The sequence below is a fragment of the Coenobita brevimanus genome, chromosome 88 (assembly GCF_032717465.1).
Source record: "Coenobita brevimanus isolate Jiangsu-jjx chromosome 88, ASM3271746v2, whole genome shotgun sequence".
Classification (NCBI taxonomy): Eukaryota; Metazoa; Arthropoda; class Malacostraca; order Decapoda; family Coenobitidae; genus Coenobita; species Coenobita brevimanus.
The window spans coordinates 30,967,319-30,979,934 of NC_137041.1; the positions used below are offsets into that span (position 1 = coordinate 30,967,319).

The 12,616-nt window shown below is 44.5% G+C and overlaps 1 protein-coding gene across 1 annotated transcript in view; it reads left to right on the plus strand.

The window, feature by feature from the left end:
• Positions 1-305: 305 nt before the first annotated feature.
• The window catches only part of LOC145411248 (acyl-coenzyme A synthetase ACSM3, mitochondrial-like), a 56,004-nt gene continuing 43,693 nt past the window's right edge, over positions 306-12,616 (plus strand). Inside the window, exons 1-3 of the mRNA XM_080281315.1 lie at positions 306-546; positions 3,569-3,705; positions 7,850-8,036. Of these exons, the coding sequence (XP_080137441.1) occupies positions 306-546; positions 3,569-3,705; positions 7,850-8,036 (565 nt within the window). The remainder of the gene's footprint in view (positions 547-3,568; positions 3,706-7,849; positions 8,037-12,616) is intronic.

The window sequence follows — 12,616 nt, forward strand, 5'->3', positions numbered from 1 at the left end:
ACAGCGCCCCTCTGGAGACGGCCTACTGCCGCTCTGAAGATGCTGCCCCTGAGACGGCCGATTGCCGCTCCTCCCTCCTGCCGAAGGAGACAGCCTACTGCCGCTCTGAAGGTGCTGCCCCTGAGACGGCCGATTGCCGCTCCTCCCTCCTGCCGAAGTGGACGGCCTACTGCCGCTCTGAAGGTGCTGCCCCTGAGACGGCCGATTGCCGCTCCCCCCTCCTGCCGAAGGAGATGGCCTACTGCCGCTCTGAAGGTGCTGCCCCTGAGACGGCCGATTGCCGCTCTTCCCTCTTGCTGAAGGAGATGGCCAATTGCCACTCCGAAGGCACTGCCCCTGAGACGGCCTACTGCCACTCCACCCTTCTGCAGAAGAAGACGGCCTACTGTCGCGCAAGAGGTGACCAGAGGCATGCTGACTCCCCCACACAGGCCATGGCCAATTGCCAGGCCTTGGCGCCCTATAGTTGCGCCCCTGGGCAGCCACGGCCAATTGCCGGGTCCCACGGCCAAAAGGAGGTGTTGTCATCGCCCCTGCATGAGGCAGGTGCCCGGCTCCCCAGCACCAGAGAGACCCCGTGAGGCCTAACGGCTTCCCCTGGCCTCCCGTCTCTATGCTTGGCCCTGGAGAAGACTCACCTGACGGACCCTAGTGCAGGATGGTGCCGCAGCCTGTCCCTGACGGCGCCCCTCAGTTCTGGGGACCGCAGTCCTCAGTCTCTCCAGGCCCTCCCCAGGACACCCAGGCGTGACCTCTCCACGCCCAAGAGACGGCGTAAGACCTCCACCTCCGGCCGAAACCTGGACCTGTTCGGCCCCAGCCCTGAGGTCCACACCCCTAAACCTAGCCCGGAGACTGCGGGCTCCTGTGGCACCTGCAGCCCTGGACGCGAGAGGACACCCCTGCGAGCCGTCCCGTTCCCTATCGGCACACCCTCCCTGGGCGGTGCCCCTAGTCCGGCAGAATAGACGTTGGCGTGTCTCCCCGCCGCCCCCACGACATGAATGAATTATGTTAAGTGTGGTGTTGCCCCAGAACTAGTGAAGTGAAATTATGTTAAGTGTGACGTTGCCCTAGAAACAGGTTACAGTGATACAGTGACTTAATGTATGTCAAATATCGGGGTGAGTGAAATCACGGGCGGATGAATAAGAACGAGTACAGTGAGTGAGTTCTGAGGAATCTGACTCACAAGGACGCCCTTGTAGAAAACCAGTAAGGCTCTTCCCCCGAGGAATCCTCTGTGGTGAAAATATACCCATGTCCCTTGTTACCAGAAAATACTAGAGAAAGTGAGAATAATATCCTCCCGTGTATATTACCATAAACAGTAAATATCCAGTGTCCCTCCACTCCCTCGCTTCCTAAAGAATCTCCTCCCTGCAGCTAGCGTAACGTAAACAAGAGATAGAAACAAATGTCAAAACCCTTTTTCTATCAGATGATACTAAGTTTGAATTAATAATACTTACCCACTCCCAATATTACTATAACTCTGTTCCGGTCCGTCACAAGTCCTTCCCGCTCCCCCCCCTGTGTGAGCTCTCTCCCTGCGCTCTCACGCGCGCCCGTGTTCCCTGTATACCTGCACATTAGACTTTCTGTATTGGCAACAGTATTAGTTAAGCCAGTATCCTGCGAGATACTAATATCCTAGTTAAGGTTTTATTTCTTTGTCATATCTTGTGTTGTAATATCTGCTGCTTTTGTCCTGTGTCTGACTGTGGTAATATACGTGTAGAAGGTTATTGCCTGAAGTTTTTGTGTCCTGCCTCTCTTTCATTGCACTAAGCTCCGGTCTCGAAAGAGGACCCCGCTACACGTTAGGTGCTTTAGGACCGAGGGGTCAGGCCTTTTTCACCTAGCATTACAATTATTATTATTATTATTGTTATTATTTATTATTATTATTATTTATTATTATTATTATTATTTATTATTATTATTATTATTATTATTATTATTATTATTATGCGAGTATACGTGGCTGGGAAATGGCTGGGAGACGGAGGGATGTGAGAAGAGAGGAAGAAATCAGTAGGATGGAGGTTGTGGAAGCAATGAAGAAAGTCAAGATGGGGAAAGAAGTGTGTGGTAATCATAGGAGCACTTGTCTTCTTAGTGGAATAGGAAAAGTATACTGTAGGATACTTATTGAGAGTCAGGAAAAAAACAGAGGAATTGTTGGAGAAGAACGGGAAGGTTTTAGGAAGGGAAGAGGTTGTGTAGATAAGATAGTCATACTTAGATCTTTAATGGAAAAGTTTATAGAGAAGGGAAAGAAGTTGTATGCGGACTTCAGGGTGGATAGACGAGGATTGTGGAAAGTATTAAGAATATATGAAGTAAATAGGAAGTTCAATGCCGTGAAGAGTTTGTATGAGGGTGCTAAGGCTGCAGTGCGTGTGGATAGTGAACTGAGTGAATGTTTCTGTTTGAAGGTTGGATTGAAACAGGGATGTGTCATGTCTTAATGTTTGTTCAGTCTGTCGTGGATGGAGTTATACAAGAGATGCAAGGTAGGACAGTGGATGTTGGAGCGGCCCTAATGAGGGAGGGCAGTATTTGGAAACTCCCAGTACTGTTGTTTGCAGATGATATTGTGTTGTTGAGTGAAGACAAAGGGGAGCTGCAAGGCATGGTGGATGAGTTTGGGAGAGCGTGTAAGAACGGAATCTAAAGGTGAATGGAGAGAAAAGTTATGGTCTTCGAGAGAAATGCAGTCAGTGAATGTACAGTGAGGTTGGATGAGGAGGAAATGGAAAATGTTAGTGCGTTTAAGTACTTGGGTAGTGTAATGTGTAAAGATGGAAGTTTAGAGGGTGAAGTACTTGAAAGGGTACAACGAGGAAGAAAGGTTGATGGTTCCTTGAAAGCAGGGATAAGAAACAGGGAAGTGAGAATGGAAGTAAAAAAGTTACTACATGACAGTATTGTGGTACCAACTCTAACGTATGGAAGTGAAGTTTGGACCTTGTTGGAGGGAGAGAAATTAAAAGCGAGAGCAGTGGAAATGAGTTATTTGAGAGGAGCATGGAGAGACAGACTGACAAATGAGGAAGTGAAGGAGCGTCGTGGTATGAATGTGGATGTGATAGGAAGGGTTAGGAGAAACACATTGAGGTGGTTTGGCCATGTGGAGAGAATGGAGAGTGAGAGACTGACGAGGAGAGTGTATGTGAGTGAGGTGGAGGAAGAGAGAGGGAGGGGGAGGCCAAGGATGAGATGGAGGGATGGAATGGAGAGTTATATGAGAGAGGGGTGTGTGAGCTGGGAGCATGGCGGTGAAACGGCAGGAGACGGGGCAACATGGAGGCGATTTGTTTGTGGCCACCCCTTGCGGGATTAAGGTGTCTGGCAATAGATAGAGAGTAGAGTTGTTGTATTATAGGCTACTAACTCCTTCAGGATGCTATTGATTAGTTTTCCCACTATCACATACTTTCCTTTTCCTGGCTTTCTGTACTCAGGATGACAACAATGGTGATTATGATGATGATGATGATGATAATTTCTGCAGCAAATGGGTATACTTTACTGAGTTGAACTTATCTCTGTTTCTTTTTAGCACACTGGCGGAAACTGTCAAGCACGAAGGAAGCAGACACCTACGAAGCCTTAAGAACAAACCTGCAACAGAAACTTAAACAACCAGAGTATTTTAACTTCGCCAAAGATATCATTGCTCCCTGGGCTGAACGGAAGGTAATGTCAGTTATGTCCTTAGATCTGGGGGACGTATAGTTAGCACCAAAAGTCCTGTCAATTTTCATGCATTTCCTTCCTTGGACTTTGAAAATCAGTGTGGTGAATCCGCAGCCACCGACACTTATGACTTCACTTAGCGTCAGATCAGTGTCATAAGCGTCGTTTCCTGCAGATCCACGACAATGATTATCAGTGTTAGTAGAGAGAGAGTCGGGTGAGGCGGCAAGATTTTTGGTAATGACGATAGTTTATCTTAGCCTTGTTGCTATATATTCTTTCTGCTTAAACGTGGCCTAAAATTGCTCTCCCTCCATCTTGAATGTCGAGTTGTAACAAGAGATTAACGCTAGAGTATGGTACTAGCCACGAAAAAAGTGCTATCAAATGGATGTAGAGCCGGAACTTTTTTTTTTCTTTTTGTCACTAAGCTACGAAAAATAAGCTACAATGAGACAAAAAATCTTCGCCAAGTTAAGGTAAAATGAGAATATGCCCCTGAAACTGAGCGATGTACAGTTGGCAACATTTAAACCTGGAACCGCATCAATTTGTAGCAGAGGTTCAGCATTTGGTACACGTAACACCCATGGCAGATTCACATGTTTGTTGGTAGCACTGATATAAATGAACGGACGTGTGAAATATTCGATGAAATGACCAAGCTACAGTACTGTGATACATAAACATTGGAAATTGTAGCTAGAACTCCACTTCACACAGACATTGTCCCAGGTTTATGTGGGGCCAACTGTACATTTTACCTATCTTTCTGCTACCACATGATTTTATTAAACCGGTATATTGTTAACGTGGTGCCCTACTAACTTAGGTGTCAACACATAAGGCGTCCATCTCCAACACTAGAGAGGGTAGTTTTGTTCAATATTTTTAGAAAGCCACAACAAAACTGTTTAATTCTTTCAGCTTGGGATGTCTTTTTTCCTCTTAATTCGTGACATATCGTGATGATGTTATTCAGTCTTTTTAATCTGGATGGGTCCGATCTCTATCTGTCTATCTATCCATGCATCTGTTCATCGTCAGAGTCTTAATCCCGCAGGGGATGGCCACACACAAATCTCCTTCATATTACCCTTTGTTGTGCCATTGGCTTCCTTATCTTCAGCTCACCCTTCCCTCTAATATACCTATCCTCCCCATCCCTCCATCTCATCCTCGATCTCCCCCTCCTCCCATTTCTTCATCTCACTCACATACACTCTTCTAGTCAGTCTCTCATTCTCCATCCTCTTCACCCACATCTATATCAACATCAGAACGCTCCTAAGGCAACCACAACCTGTGTTAGTATGCTGGACAACTGGCCCCCAGAAACATTAAACGATACGCCATGACTATCTTGAGGAGTGTATGTGCTTGAGATGGAGGGAAAAACTAATGCTTAGGTGGAGGGATAGGGTGAAGAGGTATATTAGAGAGGGGAACGTGAGTTGGAGAAAGGGCAGACAAATGGCAGAGAACAGGGTGACAAGGAGGTGATTCGTCCATGACCATGACTTGCGTGATTAAACGTCCGGATACAGAGAGAGAGAGAGAGAGAATCTTCGCTGCTTTTTCTACTGTTAACCTCAATGCATACAAAGCAAGGTCACACTTATATTTCTAGGAGACATGGCGTTCCTTTAACATTTCTTCCAGAGCAATTTATTTTGTGCATAACACCCCGGTATCCTAGAGTATTTTTTGTCGATGCGGGGTTAAGAAGACAACCACTCCATTTAAACTCTAAGTGGGTCTTAAGACTTCGTAACACCTTCCCTAGCGGTTTATTCATGGCGTTATACCTCACTAAGTTCTTGTTCAGTATGCCCAAGAATTAAGTGACAGCACCATATCCAGAAGATTTCGATCAGCAATAATGGCTATACTCTTCACAAGGTAAAACCTATTATGTTAAATTGTTACAGAAAACAGTTAAAGCCAAAGTACCAGTATATTTCAGAATTGTAGGAATCAGTTCGTTAGTTGCGATATAGGAAATCGTATACGAAACTAATTGAAATTTCAGAACTATCGCTCACAGTCAGGAATAAATTGCGGAGTTCAAATCTAATATGCAGTAATTTTTTAATAGCGGAAGACTGAAACAAAAAGACCTTCAATAAACAATTAAAATCATGTATTTAAAAAAAAATAATAATAATTTTCGTTACAATACTAAGGAATAATTTAGTCAATTGTTTCCGCTTCTGTTGTCTCCATGGACGACAACAGAAAGTGGGAAAGCAACGTAAGTTAGTATCAATGAGCTCCATCATAGGAAGGAGCATTCTCATGGGTAGCGCCACGTAGTTTGTGTGCCCACTGACAGGGGCAGGTCGGTGCTGAAGATGTTTATGCACCACAACTGATGCCTGCGCCTTTTAAAATCAGCTGATGAATTCGGACAGTATAGCTCCATGGTCCAATGCGCAGCAAATATATAGTGCTTGGCCCACTGCTCAGCTTATGTAAGAAACAGCAAGCTAAGATCAATGTTCCAATTACATTATACATGGTGGGGGCGATGAGTGTGGGTGTTTCAATCTAAGTCTACTAATACCAAGTCTGTTCACTTTCCCCCAGGGCGCAGGGAGGCGTGGCTTGTGTGTGACGTCAGTCGGCTTAAGTAACAGAAAATGTATAAAAGGGCAGACTCAAATTAAACATTTATAATAAGGGATAACGAAGAAGGGGAAGAAGTGCGGACTCGTTTAACCGTATAACGTAGCAGTAGGTTCCCTCACACCCCTACGCCTTCCCTCACACACCCATACCTTCCTTTCTCACATATTTCAGTCCCTTCCCTCACTTTGGACTGAAAATGTGTCATGATCTGGAGAGTGCAGCATACATCCACTCACCACCACGGTCAGGCGTCAACTGAACTTGGGTTTCGTGCCAGCTGATGTCATTCCGATGCTCCGCCCCCTGCACCAGCTTGGACCCGTTTTAGATGAAAGTGAACAGACTTGGTATTAGTAGACTTAGGTTTCAATGCGGAGATAGCCTCTCAGTACTATAGAGCTCAGCGGTTAGTAGGCTATTTTAAATGGCTCAGTCAACAAGCATGAAAAGAGACAACTTTTTCGCAAAAACATGCAGCTAGTACACTGCATTTGGCCAGTTTTCCATTAAGAAAAATCCCTGATTAAATGTAACCAGAGGACTGTCAGTGAATGAAATATAAAGAACTAAAATTTGTCGAGTAGGAGCTCCTTGAAGAATGCCAACTAGTGTTATGTAGCCCAGTATCCTTAGTGCAGCAACGATTGACATGAATAATAAAATGCAGAGGTTCATAAGTAAATCACTGAGTTCAAAACTTCCAAATCAGCATTTTCAGTTAAGCAGGACACAGTGGTTTATTTAAAAAGAAATATATTATAGATTAAAGAACAGAACAAAAGTATGTGCTATTTCATTGCAAGAGTTTATAAATGCATGTGTTGGTCCTCTATTGCCGAGTGTAAAAGGTAAAATCTGTCATACCTCCTTACAGCTGCTTTTTTTCTTCAGTTGGCAATAAAGTAGCTAAATATAATTATTATTATATGTGAAGAGAAGACAAAGAATAAAAGGAAGAATGGTCTTGCTGCTGCTGCAGGTAAGGTATTCTTGCTAATAAGAATAATGTTACTGTTGTGGCATCCTTGCTGTTGCTTAATCATCATTTGATTATATGGTATTGTAGTGCAGTCACAAGAATTCTCGTCAACTTATCTTCGGACTAGAGCATCTGTCTTTGAAACCCTGGGAAGCAAATGGATCAGAAACACGGGGTTATACTGTGCCGAGCACGGGGTAATACATTACAGATTCATTCAAATCTGGAAACGTATGTAAGTATTGACCTCTAGTATCTCACTGCCTCATGTTATTCACTTTACATCATTCTTAGCGTGATATGAATTTTATTTGATATGACGTGGCAAAGACAGAATTTTTACTCTATATCACTAAGTTCTCATTGAACATATGGCAGTGCAGTGACCTAAGCAGTCTGAAACTCTACCATCACTTCTTGTAGCGACTGTACAGTATGTTTCTGACGCAAATTGTTTTGTTATAACTCCCTCCTCCGTCCCCACCACCTTTCAGTATATGGCTCTGACAACATGTGTTTGTGTGTGTTTTCCAGCCTCAGCATCCAGCCCTGGTGGTGACAGACGGCATTGCTGAGACAGTGCTGACGTATGGAGAGCTGCTGGGGGAGGCTCAGAAACTAGCCACTGCCCTCGCCAGCCCGCACCCACCCACCATTGCTCTCGTACTCCTGCCGAAGGTGCCGCAGTGGTGGGTCATCAACGTGGCCGCGGCGTGGTGCGGTAAGCATCGCACTCTTTTATTCCATTCAGCGGAACTGGTCCACTTTCACTTTCTTTTAAATATTTTCCTTTTCTTACCATATATTAGGTGCTGGAGAAGGACGCCATCTCATGTTGGTACCTTTCCAACTGGTTGGCTCCGCTGCTTTCCAGTACAAACTCCCTCAGCCCCCTCCATATTCCCCCAAAGGAGGATGGTGGACTGTAGAAGGAGGGCAACTTCTGTCTGTAGTCCATCAGGTTCACTTTTGGATAGCCCGGTGATTACGATATTACGTTCAAAACTTGCCGCATATTTTTTGTTTCTTGTAGACAAATGCTAGAAGAAAACATTACCTCTCAGCATCCTTTCTGTTGTGGTTGTTCGTGACTAGCGTCATATCCAAGTGTAAATTTATTGTCACAATTCATTTAGTCTCGATGAATAGGCTGGAATTTTAGGGCAAGGCAAAGTAATATGAGTACAGCTAATTCGATAAATATTTTTTTCTCACCTAACAAAGATCTGTAACTCTTGTCAGTGTACTTTTCGGTCAGATGTGAGATTAGAGAGCTTGATTTGACAAGTAACCAAGGAGACATTATTATCCCATAACTAAGGGTCATTAAATTTCATACAATTATGACTAAATCATGTAAAAATAGTAGTAGTAGTAGTAGTAGTAATAGGAGTAGTTGTGTTGTAGTGACAATTCATCTGAAATATAAACCCAGCATTCCACCAGCTTAAAATGCTCATTTGTTCTCCAAAATCCGCGTTTGGGGGATGGAGAATGTAGCTGAAGGACATTTGTATGTTGGAGCCACAGCATAAAGGTGTCCCTCTCCTCCATCACTCACTGCCGTTGATGCATCGTATCCTTATCACTATGAGAAAGGTCTGTCATGTAAATAATTATATGTAATGGTTTTACAACAGTATGTAGATATAAAAACGCATAATCAAGCTGTCATACTAATTCATTAATAGGTTTAATGTTCTCACCTGCAGCCATGAAGCTGATTGTAGTTAATGTGGCTGACTGCTCGACAGATACAAGATAGATTATATCCTGCTGCTGCTACTACTACTGCTACTACTACTTCTACCACTACTACAACTACTACTATTACTACATATACTTGTCTTTTTTAATAGTAAGATCACCTCCATCCATTGGGGAATTATATTGTGAAGATCAAAGCCAACCTTCCTAATACGGTTCACCATTTGGAGTTGTAATGTGAAGGTTAACACTAACCCTCATAGTACAGTCCGTTGGCCCCAAGCACGCCAACGGCTGTGGTTACCAACCATCTACTATTACTATTATTATTTTATTTTTATTAACATTACAGTGCTAATAAGAACATTAATGTATTGGAGTCGCAGGTCTATGTGACTCTGGACCTCCTACTGCTTCTGCTACTACTACTAACTACTACTACTGCTGACTACTACTACTACTAACTACTACTACTACTAACTACTACTAACTACTACTACTATTACTAACTACTACTACTACTTACTACTACTACTACTACTACTTTTTCCTTAATCACCTCCATCCATTGGGGAATTGTGAAGATCAAAACCAATCTTCCTAATGCAGTTCACCATTTGGAGTTGTAGTGTGAAGGTTAACGCTAACCCTCATATTACAATCCACTGGCCCCAAGCACGGCAGTGTCTGTGGTTGCCAACCATCTACTGTTACTTTTATTATTTTATATTTATTAATATTACAGTGTTAATGAAGACATTAATCTATTGGTGTCTCTGGTCTATGCGATTCCCAACCACAGTAGCTTCGTAATCCATACCCGCCAGAGAGACAGGCCTGAGGGCTGATGATCTTGTGCCCCTGAGACATAGGAGTGCAGACCTAACGAGGGAGAATGACAGTCGACCTCTCATCCAGGCCATAACAGAACTCTGCAGTTGACATTTATTCTCGGAAAGAACCTCTGCCAGTCTCAAGTAGAATCTCACTGCCTCGGACCCATCCCACCTGATGTTGTGAACACAAGGGGAGTGAATCGACCTTGGTCCACATGTTGGATCCTTTCTTGATAGTTTCTATTTTTTCTTGTTCATTCCTTTTGTGTGCAACTTTGAGAAACAGTTCTTGATGACATGCTGGCATGAGATCAGATTTCCTAATGCCGATGGACGCCCTTTGCCCACGTGTCCAGAAAACACTGACATCTACTCTTGTATCATTTGATGTGTTTGCTGTTCTGTGGGTGAAGTGCTCGCTGTCTAGGGGTAGCAGAGTTGGCTCACTCGTAACATCATGCCATATTTCCTGCAGCATTGTGTTTGATGCAACCTAAGGCTCCCTTCATGCAAACCATTGCAATTTCAGCTCTTCTGCACTGGTCTGGTGTTAGATGTCCGATTGTGCTGCAGCTGGTCCTTTTGTCTTCTTGCTCCTTGCTTATCTGTCTTTATGTCTTTTTGCCTTTAGTGGTTGATTTCACTCGTCTCAACCTGGGCGCAAATCTTCTGTGACAAGGATTCGGTGAGCCTGAGTGAACTTCTATATTCGTAGCCGGCCATGGCTGCTGGATTTATAATGCCAAGGCTTCCCATCCTGGGTGGTAGTGCTAGAAGGTCCCTCTCTTCTGGTGTGGGGATGTGGCCTTTGGTCAGTGATGAGAGGAATGAATCACTGATAGCATCCTCCAGTAGTTGTAGCAGCAACTGGATTTCTGGTATGGTCCTTATCACGAAGGTCCACTTGTGCTTTACACCATATGGAAATGTGGTGTATGCTGCTTGGGGTTCAGTTTTTGCATGGTTGGATAATACATGAATTTCTTCTACCCATGTCTTTACCTTATCACTCACATATTAGTCTTCCTTAGTTCCAATCACACCACCTACTACTACTGCTACTACTAAGACTACTACCTCTACAGTAAAAACAGCAACAACAACCACCACAACTACTACTACTGCTGCTGCTGCTGCTGCTGCTGCTATTACTATTGCTGCTACTACTACTGCAACTACTACTACTAATTTTTAATATATCATTGGCCCCAAACACGCCAACTACTGTGCATACCAAGCGATGACTGCACTACTACTTTCATTACTTATTAGTTAACATTACTGTGTTAACATGAAGCAGTGCTGAGGCACAGCAAAGGTGCCCCTGGCAGTCATCTTAGTGCTGACGTATAAACACAATGGGATATCTAGCCAAAGATGTCACATATAAAATTTGGAGTAAATCAGGTGAAAATTGACGATTTTATGCCCATTTGAAATTCTAGTTCTGACCCACCAGACATTGACCCTGTAATGCTAGGTGAAAAAGGCCCGACCCCTCGGTTCTAAAGCACCTAACGTGTAGCGGGATCCTCTTTCGAGACCGGAGTTTAGTGCAATGAAAGAGAGGCAGGACACAAAAACTTCAGGCAATAACCTTCTACACGTACATTACCACAGTCAGACACAGGACAAAAGCAGCAGATATTACAACACAATATATGACACAGAAATAAAACCTTAACTAGGATATTAGTATCTCACAGGACACCGGCTTAACTAATACTGACGCCAATACAGTAATTCTAGCGCACAGATGTACAGGGAACTCGGGCGCGCTTGGAAGTGCAGGGAGAGAGACTCAATGGGGGGGGGAGGGGAAGGACTCGTGATGGGTCAGAACAGAGTTATAGTAATATTGCGAGAGGGTAAATATTATTAATTCAAACTCAGTATCATCTGATAGCAAAGGGGTTTTGACATTTGATTCTATCTCTTGTTTACGTTACGCCAGCTGCAGGGAGGAGATTCTTTAGGAAGCGAGGGAGTGGAGGGACACTGGGTATTCACTGTGTTTATGGTAATACAAACGGGAGGATATTATTCACACATTCACACTTTCCCTATCATTTTCTGGTATCAAAGGACGTGGGTATGTTTTCACTACAGAGGTTTCCTCGGGGGAATAGTCTTACTGGTTTTCTACAAGGGCATCACTTGTGAGTCAGATTCCTCAGAATTTACTGTACTCGTTCTTACTCATCCACCCATGATTTCACTCGCCCCAATATTTGACATTCATTAAGTCACTATCACTATAACCTGTTTCTAGGGCAATGTCACACTTAACATAAGTCAATTTACTAGTTCTGGGGCAACACCACACTTAACATAATTGACTCATGTCGTGGGGGCAGCGAGGAGACACGCCGGCGACTGTTCTGCTGGACAAGGGGCACCGCCAGGGGAGGGCGTGCCGAGAGGGCACGGGACGGCTCACAGGGGCATCCTCTCGCTTCCATGGCTGCAGGTGGCACAGGAGCCCGCAGTATCCGGGCTAGGTTCAGGGGTGTGGCCCTCAGGACTGGGGCCAAACAGATCCAGGAATCTCTGGCTCAGGTTTCGGCCAGAGGTGGAGGTCTTATGCCTCCTCTTGGGCGTGGAGAGGTCTCGCCCGGGTGTCCTGGGGAGGGCCTGGAGTGACTGAGGACTGCAGTCCCCAGAGTCGAGGGGTGCCATCAGGGAGTGACTGCAGCACCGACCTGAACTAGAGTCCGTCAAGTGGGTCTTCTCCAGGGCCAGGCGCAGAAACCGGAGG